Source organism: Halyomorpha halys, unplaced genomic scaffold (assembly GCF_000696795.3).
Source record: "Halyomorpha halys isolate HHAL.00 unplaced genomic scaffold, Hhal_1.1 Scaffold764.1, whole genome shotgun sequence".
In the NCBI taxonomy this organism is placed as follows: domain Eukaryota; kingdom Metazoa; phylum Arthropoda; class Insecta; order Hemiptera; family Pentatomidae; genus Halyomorpha; species Halyomorpha halys.
In genome coordinates, this window is record NW_027111457.1 from 204270 (window position 1) to 224382 (window position 20113).

The 20113-nt window shown below is 30.6% G+C and overlaps 1 protein-coding gene across 5 annotated transcripts in view; it reads left to right on the top strand.

Moving 5' to 3' along the window:
• Positions 1 to 241: 241 nt before the first annotated feature.
• Positions 242 to 20113, top strand: part of Fs(2)Ket (Importin subunit beta Fs(2)Ket) — a 30069-nt gene continuing 10197 nt past the window's right edge. For 4 of the 5 annotated variants that reach the window (XR_001343935.2, XR_001343936.2, XM_014429049.2 and 1 more), the window contains exons 1-16: positions 243 to 496; positions 1218 to 1276; positions 6892 to 7074; positions 7162 to 7362; positions 7451 to 7603; positions 8198 to 8347; positions 8439 to 8651; positions 9480 to 9651; positions 10750 to 10961; positions 11298 to 11480; positions 11728 to 11931; positions 12491 to 12721; positions 14108 to 14215; positions 15325 to 15468; positions 15796 to 16025; positions 17346 to 17519. Coding sequence is in view for 3 of the 5 variants with exons in the window: in XM_014429049.2 (XP_014284535.1) it covers positions 427 to 496; positions 1218 to 1276; positions 6892 to 7074; positions 7162 to 7362; positions 7451 to 7603; positions 8198 to 8347; positions 8439 to 8651; positions 9480 to 9651; positions 10750 to 10961; positions 11298 to 11480; positions 11728 to 11931; positions 12491 to 12721; positions 14108 to 14215; positions 15325 to 15468; positions 15796 to 16025; positions 17346 to 17519 (2687 nt within the window). In the remaining 2 variants the exon portion in view is untranslated. Of the gene's footprint in view, positions 497 to 1217; positions 1277 to 6891; positions 7075 to 7161; positions 7363 to 7450; positions 7604 to 8197; positions 8348 to 8438; positions 8652 to 9479; positions 9652 to 10749; positions 10962 to 11297; positions 11481 to 11727; positions 11932 to 12490; positions 12722 to 14107; positions 14216 to 15324; positions 15469 to 15795; positions 16026 to 17345; positions 17520 to 20113 lie in introns of all 5 variants that reach the window. The other variant, XM_014429047.2, reaches the window with a different exon arrangement.

The window sequence follows — 20113 nt, forward strand, 5'->3', positions numbered from 1 at the left end:
TAACGGACCTTGTCATCGTGATCCATACTGGCGCCAATTTGGAGTAAAGTAGTCCGTATCTTAATATTAAAATTAGACATAATAAACTGAATATATTTTCAATTTCTTATTAATTCTAGTTTATAGAATCATTGCTTTGTTTTTCAAAGTATTAGTGAGCAAAACTATGGGAAAATTTCATATAGATCTAAAAAAAAAATTTATAAAAATTTCATATGGTCATGTTTATAGAACATTTTTTTCAGTGATTTTAGTGCAAAAATAAGAAATGTAACTATTTGTTTTTGGACTGCTGGCTAGAGTCACTATATCGAATGAAGCGTAGGAATACAGACCGTCCTTGAAGCATATGGCGATTGCCGGTTATTGTATGACGACAATAAGTTGTTCGTAAAATCATTAAATTATTAGTGTTTTGTGTCAAAAATGATGTTGAAAATGAATAGCGAAGCTACAGCACAGCTTATACAAATTTTAGAGAAGACAGTTTCTCCAGGTATGTCCTTATTCTGTCTATGAACGAATAATATCTCCTTATTGCACAATTAAGACCTTGTCTTTTAATGTATTCCATTCTAAACCATTAAATATTTAATTTTTTTAAACATAATTTGGATAATTCTGACGTTCAAGTTAGCAATTATTTGAAGGAACAGTCAGCAACTATGCTAAAAGCTGATTTAATTTTTGAATTATAGCTTAAAATCCTTTTTTAATACATATTAATATATTTATTGACTAATTTTTTGATTTAGTATCATGTCTTATAATGCAATTGGGTAATAATGTAGAAAATCTGCATATTATTTTAGAAAGGTACACTTGTGAACATGTTGGTTATGTATGTTCACTGTTTTTCTGTTTGTTGCTTCTCCTAATGATTCTGTGTTAATAACTACCTTTTCATAATTATGACATTATGAATAAATAATCATTTATATAACAAATTTTAATAAGAGTGATTTATAACTTTTTTCTTTACACAATGTGTATTTATACATTTTGTTAAATAGTAAAGTTCCATTATTGGTTGTTTATTACCTTCTAAGACAGAGTTATGTTTATTGCTTTTCTAGTCTGATAAATTTTTTTTGAACATATAGGGATCCTGTTAATTATGTTTGTGCCATCCATAAATGTTAATTTTTTGGCTAATTTATAACCTTTTCAAGGATACATTGTTAATTATATTATCAACTCCTTAATTTGTTTCATAGACAAAAATGAACTTGAGGCTGCTCAAAATTATCTGGAACATGCTGCACAAACCAATTTGGTATGTATTTTTCATAATATTACGAGTGCATGGCTTAATTTAAATTTTAATACATTTACACCCGTCTTATGAAAGTAGTATTTATATTTGGATGTATTGTTCTCTATTTCATATTATATAGTTCTTTAGTGCCAAAACTAAATACACATTTAAATGGATATAGTTGCATATATATATTTGCTCATAAGAGTTTATATTTTTGCTCATGCTGATTCACTCCATAATCATCTGTCATTAAGTTATGTTCTTCAAAGGTGAAAATAGGTAGTTAGGATGTCAATCTTCAATTGATATAAATAATTTAATTTAGCTAATAATTGATGATTAAACTTAAATTTTTATCAGAAGGAGTAATAATGTAAATATTAGAATTTTAGTTCTGAAGACGGAGGGAGGGGAAGAGAGGTGAGGCTCCAAAACATTTGTTGTTTGAATTAATTATGTTAGTTTTTGATTAATAAAAGATTATAAAGGATGGGTGTTGCTTGCCTTAATTATGATTAGCTTAATGATAACCATGAAGTTAGTTATGTTAAAGGGATAGTGTTTTCTATAGCTTATTTAAGATTATATCATTAGGTTTTTTATCTAGATTTGATAAGTCTTAATATTTTTATTTAGTGATTAACTTAGTTAAAAAGTTTTATATTCTTTTTCCTATGAAATTGAAATAATATGGTACTAGTTCAAAATATAAAGAATTTTTCTTTAGAATTGTCTTTTTATCAGTTCTTAGGAATCGTTTGTTAGGTTTAGATAGGTTAGAAGCGATTATATTAATAATGTTAGTTCATTGTTGTGTGTTTTTTTTAAATCAGTATTAGCTTTTTTATATCTAAGAATTGCTCACTATAGAAATAGTTCAATATTATAAACTTCTGTATTTATTTTGACTTGTTTATCTTAAGTTGTTTTGTTATTACTTCAATTGATAAGTGAACTCATTTAGCATGTTTTATGCTGATTTGGGAAAGATATAAGTAGAATCCCATACATCGTAAAATTTATTTATATTTTTAATGACAATGGATGTAATGATGGACCTTTTTGATTTTCAATGATCTGAGAGTACGGTTAATGAATATATTGCTGTAATAAGTGACTATTAAAAATGATATTGGGATACTAATTTTTTTTGTGCTCTCAGATAAACATGTTAAGTATGTTAAATATTATAGAGTTCATTGTAAACCCATAACATTATTTTTTAATGGAAGATTGCTATGAAGTTAATAAGAGTGAGACCCAAATTTAGTAGGATAAAAAAACAAATTTAATAGAAAGTATATGTTTATAAACAAAAAAGATGTGTAGTCCAGTCTAAATTCTTTGAGTAAAATGGGTGATGCTAATTGAAGCCTTTTTACTTTACTATATTCGTTAGTACTTCAATATATTCTGTTTTAACTGTCTGAAGATCATGTGCTATTGTTATTGGCAAAAGATATTCTATCTATATTTTGTCTCATACTGTTTAATGTAATAATGAGGTGTAGATAGTTAACCGTAGATTAATGATTGGAGAAGTTTGTTAGGGGGTGCGGTCAGCAAACAACAACATAAATAAACAAAACCAAATTGTTTAATGTAATAGATACTGAGGTTTCTATTTTTTTTTTTTTTTTTTTAATATGTTTTAGTTCACTCTTATCAATGTTTCATGTCTTAGGTTTGCGACAATGTTTTCGATATCTGTAATTGTGTGTATTTATGGAACTAGAATTTTTTTTGTACCATTGGTAGTTGTCAATAAAGGCTGACAACTACATTTCATCTTAAGGACTTTTACTGTGTATGTAAACTAGCCCTGGTAATTTTTTAAATGAATTATTTCACAAATTTATTATTACTGAAATATTAATTATTCATTAAATGAGTATTATATGAAATAATCTCAATCAAATAACTACCTGCATTTATCTCTTGAAACTGTTATGCCTGAAGTAATTTTCTCACAATTGCTATTTCACTATTTTCTTATGTTTGAAAAACATACATTAATTCCAAAAGATGTGAAGTTATCATTTCAAAAATTGCTACATTTCTGAAATAACATTTGAAATTATGAATACTGGAGATATGTTACATTTCATAGAGGTAGTCAACCATCACAGCAACTGTTTAAAATATATGATAGTATTTACTGTTATGAACGTTGCACCATTATCCTGACTGTATGGTAATACTAAGCAAGGTAGTTGACATTACATACTGCTGCAGTGAAGCCGCACTCTAAAAATGACCATGGCAGCAACAGTTTGTAAATTTAATGAATTTGCTTACACAAAAAGCTCTGTTACACTGTGAATAGAAAAAACAAACACAACCAGGTAAAATATTACATTGGGGCAGAAATAGTTACAAAGGATAAGTCATGCCATGCCAGATATATTGCGGATTTTGAATAGTTAAAAAGTTGGTAAGCTTATAAAAAATGATTAATAAACAGATTTACTCCAAATTTTGGAAATTGTAGGTTAAAAGCAAATTTATTGTCCAAAAGTTGTTGTTCCATAGTAATCTATAATATATGTTATACCCCATTGCTTAGGGTACCTACCTATGACTCTCACCACGATTGATATTGGCCGCATATTTCTATAAATGTATTCTTATGTTATTATAATATTAAGTACCTCATGTAGACACTATTCTCCTCTATATCAGACATATTTCTTGCTCTCTGATATTATAGTTGATTCAACTTAGTTTCCATATTGTCTAAAAGAATCAAGTGTGTAGAAGAAAGATTTTGTTTGCATTGTGGACAATAACTACAATGGAAGGACAATATTTTCTTGTATATAGGTGTAAATATTGTGATTATTTTTGTAAATAAAATTAGGAGGTTTAAGACAAAATATAATAGTTATTAAAAAAAAAAAAAAAAAAAAAAAGACATTGTCTCCTATAACCAACACAAAAATACATTTTTCTGAACTAATACATTTGTTTAATTCAAAAGTGGAACTAACATATGTTTAAAACTAAATGTGAAACTAACATACTGTGACAAAATATCAATATGAACAGGGATGTTTATATGATGATATCCTATTGGGACAGGCACTTTGTATTCAAAAAGTCTTTGTAAACCCTCGGAATCTGCTGAATCCACTAAGTTTGGAATAAGCCTTAACGTACCTTCTTCATATGTAGAAATGTTTTTATTAAAAAAAAAACTGGTAAATCTTCATTTATGTGAGGCTTGCAGGGTGGTAAAGTGCCAGTCTACTAACCCACAGGTTGTTAGATCGAATCCCAGTCCCACCTGGGCTTTTTTCAAGCACAAAATAATACAAAAAGTCACTCACAACCTCCCCCAGGACATTTATGAGGCCCGTTAGCCAATGGTTGGCACTCACAAAAAAATTTGCATGGGAATGACCAACCCACCCTACGGAAAAGCCATGTCAAGAAACGTGCGATGTATTAGGAAATATATCGTGCGAGGACTTAGGCCACCATGGTCTGTTCCCCATATAATAATAATAATGAGCTTGGTTATATATATAATAATAATAATGAACTGATTTTGAAAAGGTCATAAAAAATTACCTTTTCCTAGTCTCACCTGACTAGGAAAGAGTTCACAAAGCTATTAGCTCTCCTGGCTGTTTCCACACTTTGTCTAAACAGAAGGGAGGCTCGCTTGTGAATATAAGGCTTCCATAATGAGTTAGCAAATAATCATATTTAGAAACATAATCATAGAGGTGTAACCTAAGAGCTAATCATAAGCCTTCCCAAGAGTTGTAACCTCTGATGTCTGAGCTAGGATGAGTATTTTGTGCCATTTAAAGTTTGTTTCAAACCTCTGAAGCAGTTAAATGGTAATATCTCAATTGTATGAGAATCTGTAAAAATTATCGAAATTAACTGTGGGCTCTCAACTTGTAGTTACTTGTCCCCAGTAATGGAGTATATCATGTATGATGGAATCAGCTAGTCCCTCTGTTTTTACAATGTATTGGGTGCTGAAGCCTTCTCTACAGGCTTCAGCTCTTTGTTCAAAAGAACTATTTTCCTTGACTAGAATATATTTGAGACATTTGTTAAAGATAAAAAAAAAAGCATGGTTAAAAAAAAAAAAAAAAAATAGGGTGAGAAGGTGACATATCTTGGTGTGAGGATAAGAAGATTCGATGCCACTTCTCACCTGGTGTATCTAAAGGACAGGGTGACCCTGTCACTCAATGGATTAAGTAGGATAGGGGGTGCATTTTGGGGCCTCAGATACCCTGCAACGATGACCATATATAAAGGTGTGATCATAGGAATTCTGAGGTACGCATCCCCTGCGTGGAACCGAAACCTCACGCAGACAAGGAAGAACTGGCCACCATACAGAGACTGGCTCTGCTGAGGGTCACGAAGACATACAGAACGGTGTCACATGAGGCGGTGCAGGTGCTGGCCGGAGCGATGTCCCTAGACCTCATCCTCAGGGAGGATGTCCTTAAATTTGAAGATAAGAGTCAGGGACTAGAAGCGCTGCCGGAGGAGCTCTGAGAGAGGATCGGTGAGACTCCAAACTTATGGAAGAAAATACTGCGAGAGGACTCAATACAGAAGTGGATTGGACGGTGGTTAGCAAGCCAGAAGGGCGCTAATTTGAGAAGATTCTTCCCTACTGTCCTTTCTAGATTGAAGGCTAAATGGGTCCTCCCAGACTATTGGGTCTCACAGATCCTAACAGGACACAGGGGGTTTCGGGGAAAGCTGCAGAGCTTTGGAAAGAACATCGACCCCCGGTGCCCAACATGCGGAGTTCCTGAAACAGCAGAACACGTAATAATAGATTGAGTTCATTTACGGGTGGAAGGAGGTGGTGGGCCCCACTCATTTCACGATGGGAAGGACTTGACCGCCCAACATCGGCGAGCCACCAGAAGATGAGGAAGCTGACCCAGACTGAGACCAGGAGGGCTGGACCAGCCTGGTAACTGTAGGAGGCACCCAGACGGAAGCAGTGGAGAAGGTGCAGCTCCATCAATGGGGCGCTAGACCTAGCGCTGGGCTGCACCACAGTAAAAAAAAATAATAAAAAAAAATTAAGTGAATAATTAATAAAAGAATAAAAAAAAAAAATTGGTGATCCTTGGGAGCAGTGGCATGCCCAAACCCCAGCGCACTACCCTACTGCTCCCACACCCTGTATGCCAGAGATGGCAAGGGAGGGGGATTTAAAAAAAAAAAAAAAAAAAATTGAAAATGTTGAAATGTACAAAAGCTTCTTAGAGTTAAGAAGAGGTGAGTATGGAAAACGAGTTTCTGAAACTTATCTTGATAAAGGAGCAATTATTTCCTCTCTTTTTGATCTTGAAGGACTTATTTTTTCAATGTTCATAGTCCAAACTTATCAATACTAACAACATTACTGACAAAAACAAACATATCAATTATAATAAACCTATGACATCAGAAATATTAATATTAAGAGTCAGTATTTTTCACTGCTGAGTGTTTTTGATTTTCAGTTTTAACAATTAAGTGTTCATAAATAATGTTTGGTACGCATTTCTTTAAGGAAGGAACAATTCTATGTTTATTATGTTATATTGAAATGGTTACATTATTAAATAGTTTTAATACTATTGCCAACTTATTTACAGGCTGAGTTTCTGCAAACATTATCACACATTCTTCAGCATGGCGGTAACTCTCCAGTTGCACGTATGGCAGCAAGTTTACAGCTCAAAAACAACCTTACCTCTAAAGATCCCATTATTAAAGGACAATATCAAGCCAGGTGGCTCGCTTTTCCTGAAGAAACTAGAATGTATATTAAAAAAAATGTAAGTATTCCTCAATGTTAATTATTTAATTATTGAATTAGTTTTGGTTTTTCATGAAGTGTTTACAATCCCTTTTTTCATTGACAGATCTTAGGTGCTTTGGGAACTGAAAACACAAGACCTAGCTCAGCTGCTCAATGCGTCGCCTATGTTGCAGTAGCTGAAATACCTGTTGGTCAGTGGCCGGATTTAATCCCAACATTGTCAGCTAATGTAACTGGACCCTCTTCAACTGAAATCATGAAAGAGGCTACCCTTGAAGCGATTGGTTATATTTGCCAAGAAATAGTATGCTCGATTTTATTTTCAATACATAAACTTATTTTATCATCACTTTTCTTATCTCATACCTTCTTTTTTTTTATCTTTTCTACAGGAACATGATTGTTTAGCTAGTCAATCTAATCAAATTTTAACAGCAATAGTACATGGAATGCGGTCTGCTGAGAGAAGTAATTACGTTAGACTAGCTGCAACAACAGCACTTCTTAATTCATTGGAATTCACTAGAGCAAATTTCCAGCAAGATGTAATTATTTTTTTCTTTATACTGTTATAAGCTGTTATTATCATTATTTAATGTAACTATTTTATTGAATTGTATTTATCAGTTCACCATATCTCTTTATGCCTCTTTCTATTATGTTTTTTTGTACGCCATGGAGATGTAATGTAATCTTTGGTTTTGTGAAGTTTGAATTTTAAATGTTAAATGCATTACTTAAACTTATATTAGGAATAATGATAGAGTGAATTTATTGACTAATTTTTAAGAAATATAACATTATTGCATCCTTTGTGAATTTACATTCATTTAAAAAATTATTTTAGTGACTTAAATGTTATAAAGTAGGTTAGAGAAGGAACATTAAACTGATATTTGCTCTATAATGTATTATTGTAATTTTTTCAAAAGACTTGATTATTTCTCAATTTAATAAACTAGATCATGTTAAAAAAATGCCTTCATTATTCTAATGCTGATCATTTTATGTAATAAACTAAATTATTTTTTTTTTTTAAGTCCCTATTTACTTACTTTATTGATATCATTTTATCCTTACAAATCCATGGACTATAAGTTATTAATATCTTTTAATTTAGGTTATCAATTTATTTGTAGATGGAGCGTAACTACTTGATGGAAGTAGTTTGTGAAGCTACACAGTCAACTGATACACAAGTCCGTGTTGCAGCTCTTCAATGCCTTGTTAAAATAATGACTCTTTACTACCAATATATGGAAACTTATATGGGTCAAGCATTGTTTCCAGTTAGTATTACTATTAATTTTTTATGCATAATTTATTTCTATCCTCAATTAATCATGCTCAAATCTTGGTAAATCAACTATTTATTTACAGATTACATTAGAAGCAATGAAATCTGACATAAAAGAAGTAGCACTTCAAGGAATAGAGTTTTGGTCTAATGTATCTGATGAAGAAGTTGATTTAGCTATAGAAGAATCGGAAGCTGTTGAAATGGGAAAACCTCCGGCTAGGACATCTCGTTATTATGCAAAGGGAGCTCTCCAGTATCTTGTTCCTGTAGTTCTTACCAAACTGACTAAACAGGTTTGTTTTCTGTCTTCTGTAACTCTTATTAATTTTTTTTCATGTCCTTGTTTGTTTTATTATTTGATTTGAAAATTTTTTACCTGATCCTGTTACTGGGTTTTGATATAGTGATTAAAGTTATATTTGGTTTGTTTTTGTATAAAAATTTTTTTTTACGTCCTTTTCAGATTTGTAGGTAGTAACAAAGGTTAAATTTTTTTTTTGTAATAGTTTAGAAAACTTAAATCAGGTTCTGTTCAGTGGAATTCAATTTAAGTCGATTCCTGTTTATGCTCGATAAAACTTATCACACCTACATCATCCATTATATTTCATATCCTTTACTTTATAGTCTTTTATATTGTGTGCACTCTATTTTAAGAGCTTTTTTTTCCATCCTGATTGATTTTTTTAAAAGCTTATACATAAATTATTTTTTTTCAAGTAATGCCTTTCTGAATTTCTTTGATGTAAAACAGTTTGTGGTATAAATTGATTAGTGACATAACTCCACAAAACATATAACTAGGTGACGTAGAGTGGTGGAGACTGCCTTTATTACTCATTTATTGATTATTTTTCAATCAGCTATTTAACTTGACATTTTATGTTAGTTTTTATTCTTACCATGGATACATTACGCAACGCAGTGATCCATTTTGTTTTCTTGGTTAATTTTTTCAACTAACATTTTCTACTATTATTTAGGTAAAACTGTTTAAAGTCTATGATGTTATTATTACTTTCTTTTAATAACTGTTCTAAAATCCTAATATTTTAAAGTATTTATTCAGCTAATGCAATGAATACATTTAACTGTTATTTCATTTTTTTTTTTAATATTAGGAGGAATTTGATGATGAGGATGATTGGAACCCAAGCAAAGCCGCTGGAGTGTGCTTAATGTTATTAGCTACATGCTGCGAAGAAGACATTGTGCCCCATGTATTGCCATTTGTTCAACAGAATATAAAATCTCCAGATTGGAGGTATAGGGATGCTGCTGTGATGGCATTTGGTTAGTATCTGCAATTAAATATGTAATACTTTATAAACGTTCTATCATTATAGTACAATACACAGGTTTCATGAAATGGTACTTAGTAAAAGTTCATTTCAAGCACCAGTTTATATTCTTATAAACTAATGAAAAATCTAAGTGAAGAAGAAATGTGGGCAGAAGCTCAAGCTCTATTCAAAGTTTGTTACTTCAAAGTTTTTTTTAGTGTCCTGAAAACAATGTGTAAATAACTTTTTTTTTTACTAAAAAGACTAAGGAAAAATATTGCAGGTTTAAAAAAAAAAATTGAATATTGCAAGTTTTTGGTCCTAAAATACAAGCATCTGCTAATATATAGAGGATATTGAGCCAAAACCTATAAAAGTTTGCATAAATTAGGCTGCATTTATTTATGCAGTAATGCGATGTTTGCTGTACTTGATTTTATTTTAGTTTCTAGGTACGTACATATCTAAAAATAAATTTTATTTGACTTTATGGTAGGTAATCCTATTGTTGTACGAGCTGGCTGTTATTACTAGTTACTTACTGAATTTTTAGGTTCAGCATAGTCTTGACTGAGCTACTACATTATTCGAGCTTCCTAATTCAAGGATAAAATGATATTAACATTTTATTTTATTTTAATACTATTATAGAGGTTTCAAAACTCTCTTACTGTTCTTCCTTATTTTCTTAAATGGCTGAAATGAGTTTTAACTTACAATAGCCTGCTATTTTAAAATTATATGGCAGTTGGTAATGACAAGTTCCTTGGGTAGCCTGTGCCATATCGAAAAAAGAAAAATCGGTTAATTAGTCATTTTATCCTTTGCATGGATGATGAGTATACTGATTTTTTTTTGTTAAATTTTTGGATTTTACATATATTAAAACATAGAACCTCATCAAATTTTGTTGAGGATTGAATATATTTATATTTTTACCTTGATTGTCTAGTACTCAATAATAGTTGATTGTAATGAATAATGTATTTTTCTTTAATGGACATCAATTAGTTTTAGTCTAAAATCTTAATTTTTAAAGAGTGATCAATTATTATTGATCAGAGTATGCTTATATTTGATGATTAATGATGTGTTATTTTATATTTAGGTTCTATATTAAGTGGCCTTCACTCAAGTACCCTGAAACCTATGGTGGAACAAGCCATGCCTACTCTTATCGAATTGATGTATGATAGTTCAGTTGCTGTAAGAGACACAGCTGCATGGGCTTTTGGTCGTATTTGTGAAATAGTACCTGAAGCAGCTACTAATGAAACATATATCAAACCTCTTCTTGAATCTCTGCTCAATGGTTTAAAGGTAAACTTTTTTCACTATTTTTTTCTAATGAACCTCAGGTTCTCCTGCTTTTTAACATTGATTATTGATGTTTAAACAAAGGAACTGTAGGGCATTATGGCTAAGTATGCAGTTGAAGTTGTACTCAAGTGTAGTTGGCACAGTTGAGTGAAACTTGGTGATGAAGCTGGTGTTTTTGTTCTGATCTGCTTATATTTATTTCATGATAAACAGATGAAATAATAATATGTCTCAAAATTACAGTGTAAATTCTTATTTGATGTTAAGTAGAGTCTTGGTATATTATTTTTGGTTTATTAAGTTTACTAAATAGTCTTAATTTCTGTTTTCATTTAGGCAGAACCAAGGGTAGCAGCAAATGTTTGTTGGGCTTTCACTGGTTTAGCCGAAGCTAGTTATGATCAGGCTGAAAACCAGGTTGAAGACGGTTCCCAGCCTGAGACATACATCCTCTCCAGATACTTTGAGTACATCGTACACAGCCTTCTAGCTACCACTGATAGAGTAGATGGGGCCCAGGTAACTGTTCATTGTTTCTATGTTTTTTATTTTAATACTAAAGCTTTAATCTAAAATTTAATCCTGAAGGTTGGTAATAGTGAATTAAAAAGTTTCTATTAATAATAATTTTTTAAACATATTTATCACAATTTTATTGTCTTTTTAGATATATTTATAAATCAGGGTTTCCTTGTTATTTATAAATTTTTTATTATCATTCTATGAATAGTACTCATTTATTACTAACTTTATCGAATGCTTTTAGGCTAATTTACGTCCCGCTGCGTACGAGGCACTTATGGAGATGGTAAAGAACTCGCCCAAAGACTGCTACACTGTTGTCCAGAGAGCCACTCTCATTATACTGGATCGTTTAAATCAGGTTCTTGCTATGGAGCAACAGATTCAAAGCCACTCAGACAGGGCACAGTTTAATGACCTTCAATCGCTGCTCTGTGCCACTCTTCAGGTAAAGTGCTGTTAGTTTTACTAAATTTGTAGACAATAGGATTAATGAGTATTTTCCAACTGATCTAATAATTATTATTAGGATTGAAAGTAACTAATAAAACCAATAGTTTATGAAGCCATTCTTTTAAAATAAGAACTGCTGATTTTTTATATCAATGACAGTTAATCATTCTGTCTATCTGACCGCCTGAAGTAGATATCTCTAGAAACATTTAAGGTTAAATGAGGCGAATGCTTTCTTGTTCATTAAAATGTGAAATGACTAACGTCATAAAATTCTAAACAATCTCTTAATTGGATTTTTTTTTCTTAATTGGGGAAAAAGTTCATTCGAGAGGTTTAGTAGTTGTTAATTTGTTACCGAAAGCTAAGTTTAATATCTTTAAATGAGGGTGAATCAAATTGTTTGAGTATAAAATTGAGTTATGCTAAAATTGTAAATACTAATTTTTTCGAAGTATAAGTTATAGACTTTAATTTGAACTATCCATTTCTGGAGCTGTAATTATCCTGTTATGTTCTTATTTAGATAATAAGTCAAATACTTATTATTACAGAGTGTCCTAAGGAAAATGACCCCAGAAGATGCACCTCAAATATCTGATACAATCATGAATGCACTTCTCCAAATGTTCAATTCCAATTCATGCAAGTCAGGTTCAGTGCAAGAAGATGCAATAATGGCAGTCTCAACACTTGTTGAAGTTCTTGGAGATGGATTTATAAAATATATGCCTGCATTTCAACCTTTCCTCTGCATGGGTCTCAAAAATCATGCTGAATATCAGGTGAAGTTATATTGTGTAATTCTAATATTTACATTCCACAATTATTTATTTTTGTCTAGAGACTGAGAACTGAAAGACTAGAGGTTTTTAGTTTTTAAGTAAACATGTAATTTGAATTATGAAATCGACACTTGTTGACCAGGAATTACTAACTATAATGCCCTCTGTACACAAGGCGATATTTATCAAGTAAGACTCAAATGAAATCTATCTTGCCTAGTGTGCGGATCCAAACTAAATCCTATTAGAGGCTGTGTAGGTTGCTTGGCAACCTATCACTTCCAGTTCGAGTATGTCGCTTCAATTTCATCTTGCCTCTTGTGTGGAAGACCTAAGGATATTCCCTCCCTGTTATGGACTGTTTCATCATAATTCAATATTAAGTGATAAAACATTTGTTGTACAACTCTTAAATGACGCTAATATTTTTTTCTGAAATATTCTATTTGGTGCTGGTGGTGCTAAAGTTAAAGGTAAACCAGCTTATTCAAGTGGATTATTGAGTTTGTGAGTTATACTTGAACCTACTACTATTTCAGGTTTGGTGAAACATCAGTTTTTGTCCACTCTCAACCATTTTTTTTAATAATCTGATTATTTTTATTTTAATGAGTTATGGATGATTAGATTTTCCCCTAAATCACTGATAAGTACTTATTTCAGTTTAACCCTTAAAATCAGTATTAGTATTTCTTACTGAAAATTTATACCTTTTTGAAGTTCTTAAATTCTGAGTAAAAAGACTTAACATTTAGTTTGTTTATTTTGGGCCATGATTTCTCTGTATAATAAAAGTTAGACAGCTAGGACAAATTACGCTGCTTTGACAGATTGGTAATCCTTGTTAGGTATACATTACAACCTTGATATCGAAGCGTTCGGTAATCCACCAAGCTCATAACATCCAAGGGAAGAACAGTATGATCAATCATAGCAGAGGAAGTGGAGGGCATCGTTTTCCCACCACATATTCGTTGATTCCTGTTTATCAAAATTTAATGGTTATTATGTTTTCTTAATGAATAAGGTTTCATCAAATAACATTATTTAGACTTGAATTCCTGATTTTGTATAGTTGAAATAGTGTGCTTGGTTGTCCAGAAAATTTGATAATCTGATAACTTAGCAGTCATATATTTGTTGAATTATCAAGATTAAACTGAAGTCTACTTGTTTGTCTTATTCAATGTCTGCGATCCCACTAGAGCTGGAAAAATGGGTTATCCTTTAGGTTACCTTCTTCAGTAGGTAATCAGAGGTGTGCTACTACAAGACACCGTTAACCATGCCATCTAATTAAAAATTATAAAAATAATTAAGGAATTTAAACTTGTATATTATTTGTTTTTTTTTTAATTGGATAAATAATAAATTTAATTTTTTCAGGTTTGCTGTGCTGCCGTTGGTCTTACTGGAGATATTTGTCGGGCATTGAAAAACAAAGTTCTTCCATATTGTGACGATATTATGAGGCTGCTTCTTGAAAATCTCAGTGTAAGCATTTCAATTGTATTATATTAGATTTTTTCGGGATGTGGGTTTATTTGCGTGCACCATGCACACACATTTTTTTTAGCTGTTATCTCCCTCTAGGAAAAATAAGTTTCCTATTGTGCTTTTGAGAAAATAATTCTTTTTTTTTATTCTAATAATAAACTTGAACCAATAAGATATTAACACTAAATGAAAAATCTTAAGCATAATGCTATTTCTGAATTTAAAACTGAGAATTACTCTTGCCTTGGGATTGAATTTAAAAAAAAAAAAAAAAAAAAAAAGCTCTGGAGCTATATCTTTATAGATTGTGATACGTCACCTGTGTAAAAGTATTAAATAAGCTAGGGAATGTGGTGTGTGTGGGACAGTAGTGGATACCAAAGTCAGCTAGGTATTACGGGAAAGGAAAAGGCATATGAGCTGGGGAAGATTAAAGGTTCTTTTCACAGAGATACTACCTTCCATCTTTATAATTAAATGGGATTCATTTAAATTTATATATATAAAATGGTATATATATATATATATATATATAAATTCCACATCCTGTAAAAAACTATCATAGAGCACCTTGCCTTATAACTTCCCCAGAGCTATTAGTCTTGTGCGAGGAGAAGTTGGTAGGAGGGTGCGGTCAAATTAAAACACAAATAAGTTGATGTAACTTATTTAATCGTGCCAACGTTTAAATAAACGCTAGAATTTCTAGCCTTCGTCAGGGCTAAGAACAGAACAAGATAACAACCAATGAATACAGAAAATAAAAAATTAAATTTATTTTCTGTATTCATTGGTTGTTATCTTCTTCTGTTCTTAGGCCTGATGAAGGCTAGAAGTTCTGGCTGAAACGTAGGCACGATTAAATAAGTTACTTCAACTTATTTGTGTTTTAATTTGACCGTACCCCTCCCCCCCCCCAACCATCTTCTCGTATAAGTCATCCATGGTCAACTATCTCTCATGATTATTAGTCTTGTGATTTTCTGGATGACTAATTGGCAGCCCATCTGCCTTAAATTGGTTTATTATTAAATATTACATTTATACTTATACATATTATGCAAATTTTAGTTTACTTATTTTTTAGTTTTAATTTTTTATTTTAGGATAACAGTGTTCATCGTTCTGTGAAACCACAAATTCTATCAACTTTTGGAGATGTTGCATTAAGCATTGGTTCTGATTTCAAGAAGTATTTAGATGTTGTACTTCACACACTTATGCAGGCTGCTCAGGCGCAAGTTGATACGGTACTTGGTCATAAAATATAATATATTGAAGATGTAATAAACTGAAATTTATTTTTACCATAAAGATTCATTATTTAAATCATTTCAATAACAATGAAGTACATGAGAAAAGTAGAAAGTACAAATTATTAAAATTGACTTATGTCTAATAATTTTCAAACATCTTAAAACTTAAATTCAATGAATCAGAATTATTCATTTTTTTGTTATATCATTGTTGTTGATGTGAAATAAATAAGTATGTTTTATTGTACTCTGTAGGACTCGGTATCAATTTTTTTTTTTTGTTCATAAATTTTTATAATTAATTTTTGATCATTTTTTCAGAGCGACTTTGACATGGTCGATTGGTTGAATGAATTAAGAGAAGGAATTGTGGAAGCCTACTCTGGTATTATTCAGGGATTGAAAGGTGAAGATAACAACACAGCTGCTAGTGCTGCAAACCTTGCACTGCTTGAGCCTCATATTCAAGTCATGGCTCAATTTTTAACCTGTATTTCAAGAGACACCTCCAAGCAAGACAAAGTGTTAGCTGGCTCTGCTGGTTTGGTTGGGTAGGTTGTTATACACTGTTTTTAATAATTCTGGTACTTGTTTAGTCTTGAAGTCCCTTAGACATTTTACTTCTTAAGATAAGATTGTTTGATTTTGATCTTTAAATTAGTCATACAGTCTGTTTTTTAATGGCAGTTGTTGTCTTAGTTGCCTGTAATAAGGATTATCAGCATTATTTATGTATCTGTAACTCAAATAGTTCAATAAAACCTCCATGAAAGCTGCAATACTTAACACGTACCATATATTATTTTTTCATTACTTGTAACTGAAATATAGAAGAGTACCTATTTTATTTTTAATGTGATGTAATATATAAATAATTTAAAGGAAGTAATAAAGCCAACAAGCCAAGGATGATCAGACATAAAGTAATATTTAAAAAAAAAAATGAGTTAACTTGAAAATTATAAGGTTTCAAACATTTCAACTCAAAATAAAATTTGTTCGTTAATCAACTTTTTGTTGCTTATTTTCTCTGAGCAACATTATATATTTAATTGAATTCATTCTTAGCCTTTTTAATTATTAATGTGAAGAATAAAGTTTTGAATTATTGTTTTTAAAAAAAATAATAAGGATTTATTTTTTGTGGTTTAAATCATTACTTTTTAATAATATTAGTAAATTTGCAGCATTTTTTCGGTTATCATAACCTAAAGATGTAACCTTTTAATCGTTCTGAACACCTGTGGTTAGCCCTGCCACCTCTTGTTTTAAACAAGAGAAAACTTGTCTCTTACTCATGTTTTAAATTCTACCCTCCTTGCATTGCCATCAGTGATTAAAAAGTGAGCATACAGGAACTGTTAAAGTTTTCCTATGCCTAGAGCAGCTATTCGCAAAGTGTATGTCCCTGGGAGGTGCCACAAGTGGAATTCAATTTCTCAAAATTTTACAAAAAAATGAAAATAGCAGGTATACCATGCTTTATAGTATTTATTTTATAACCTCAATAAGGGTGCCGCATAATTGTATGTTGCCAAAAAAGGGTGCTGGGACGGAAAAAGTTTTGGAACCACTGTTATAGAGCCACCGATTGTTTAGTTATGAATATATGAAGCACCGATAATTTCATACTGTCATAGTTAAGGAATTGTGGTTCTTTTTAATCACTCCGCATAATAGACTTCAAAGGCTAAGTAAATTGGTTAACTTGTTAAGATTGGTTCTTCCTTTGTGCTGCAAAAATTTATCTATATATTAATTAAATTTGTCAGTGCTATTTATTAATTTAAAATGTACTGAGAACTCTTTCAAATTTGTTAGTATACTTCACTCATTATTGTTGTTAAAATGAAAGATCTATTTTTTTATAGAGATCTTTGTTCCGCTTTTGGTGCAAAGGTTATACCCTTGTTGGATATTGATCCAATCAATGAGCTGCTGACACAGGGAAGGAGATCAAGGATCAACAAAACAAAAGCTGTTTCCAATTGGGCTTCTAAAGAAATGAGGAGATACAAAGCTACTATTGCTAATGCAGCCTCCTGGTAAGTCCCACATGAATTATCTTATTCCTAATATTAGATTTTTTTTTAATTAACAGCTGTCTTATCTTTTTTGACCTGGAATGTTTTTTTTTTTAAACTGTGATCGTAGGGGCTATATCTGATTCCTATTTCCAGTTCCCAAATTCCCTGCTAAATCAAATTCCATTTGATACCTTAAATTGTTTTCCATCAGAAATCCTGTTATTTTTCTCTGAAACTTCTATGGTTACCTTTTCTTCAAAATAAATTGAATGGATAGAATATCATATAGTCATATCTGAATGTTGGGTTAAAAGTTTTTAATCTGAATAGTAAACTCAAATCACTGACCAAACATTCATTTTATTTTACCATCTTACAATAACTTAGTTGTTTTAAATAATATAATATAAAAATAAAAATTTCTCTGTAATGAATGCATGAGAGATATAGATAATATTTCCCTGTTTTGGGGACATCCAGTAAGAAAGGGAAAATTAAGGTTTTATTAGAATCCAGTGAGGTCTCCTGCCAGACGATCACTTGCTCATTGTTGAGGTCTGTAGTTGACGCTGGAAAACCAACTGTCTCTTAAATGTTCCTAATACCTATAAATCTACACTGCTGTTCTAGTTTTTTTTTTGGCTTTAAACAAATAAAATGTATTAATTAATAATGCAGTTGGTTTTGACACAGTTTACTTCTTAAATTTTTATTACAACTTTAATATTAATGGTATCAAATATATAAAATATATATATATATATATATATATATATAGGCAAAACTCTAAGAAAATGTTGCTATACACAGACTTCTATCATAAGACAATGAAAACCTGAAAAAAAAATCTGTCCATTTGGGATACAATGACTGACTGTTTTATGTTTAAAATTTTCATTACCTCCTTTTTCATTATGATATAAGAGTGATAAATTAGTTATTTAAACAATTTCGTGAGTGACTTTATTGTGTAATATAAGCAACAAATATTCTGAGAGTAGTATCTAGTGAGTAAGGAAGATTACATTTACTATCTTTCCGGTGAGGGAATAGTATTAAAGTTTCTGATTGGAAAGAAATTTAATTCTCCCTGTTATACTGTAGCTTTTATACTTATAAATTCTAAAATGTATGAAAAACTGCTTATGTTGTCATATTCAGACATGTTCCTTCAGAAACTAATTTACCTATAATCTTTTGTCTATCCTAGATTAATTAAGGAATATAATGCCATAACCAACCTAGTCCAGTTTCAACTTTTTAACTTTTTTTTATATACAGTTTTGGTACTAGATTATCACGTGGTAAAGAAATTACAAAAAACAGTTAATTAACAGGTGATTTAATTGTTTTTGGAAGAAATTCTTTTACCTTGTGATAATCTACTATCAAAACTAAAAACAAAAAAATTTAATTAAACTTCATTGGATTTTAGAATTCTTTATTTCATTTCTATGTTTGAGTGGTGAATTAGGGATATTTTTTATATATAGTCTTTATACATGTTCACCATCATTAAAATCCTTCATAATTTTATATAATTCAAATTTATTTATACCAAAAGTATCTCCTTTTTTTTTTTATTTTGTTTTAATTTAGGTATTCTTAATTAACAAATAAAACCAATTATTTAGGTTATCTAATGAGTGGCCAGTTTTAGTATTTTTTTCTAGTGTTATAACTTGGTCGTTACAAACTACTGCCATTAACATTACAATGTATCATTTTAAAAAAAAATTGTTATAATTGCTTGTTATATTCAATGCTGTTGTTATTTTCCAAACGTTATTATTTTCTGTGCGAGTCAAATATATTATAAACTGAAGTTTCCTTTTTAAGAATCATGAGAGGTGGTAAAAGTATAAGATGTATCTTAAGTTCATTAATTTATTTTTAATGTTGATAGGTGGTTAATATTAACTCTTTTTTTTTTTTCATTAACTCGAGGAAGTTTAGATTGTTCAAAAGTATATTGTGCTAGAAACATTAAACCTTATGAAATTGCTTTTTTTTAAAAAAATAGAGAAAATTGTTCTTTTATTAATAATTTATCATGAGTGCCTCTTACTGAGTTGTAAATTTTAGGGATAACAGTTTTCAACTGTAGTGATAAAACAGTTGAAATATTTAACATGTTTAAATTATTTTGTTTTTGTATTTAAGTTATTTCGGCAAATATTTTTCTTAGGCTATGAATATTTTAAAGTGTTGTGGGATATTAACAGAACTGTTTATTTTTTTTGTTCTATTTTTTTATCATTGTACTGTTATACTGTATCATTTTGGATATACCAGTGCTATCTCAATTATACTTCTACTCCTTATAATTATATTATATTTGAATTATATTCATTGCTATTAGTTTTCAGTGCTTTTGTATGTAAAAAAACTTCAAAATAGCATTTGAATATTGATATACTCATTGCCATGAAATTCTATTAATACTGCTAAATGCGTCAAATAAGATCAAAGTATTAAGTTATAGATATTGATTTTTTCCTTTTGGATGGGTAAATTATATACAAAAATTCCTGTTTTGATACTCTTGTTATTGTGGAAACTTACCAGCCTTCCGTTTTCGGTGAATGGCATTGTTAATATTGTGTGTGTGG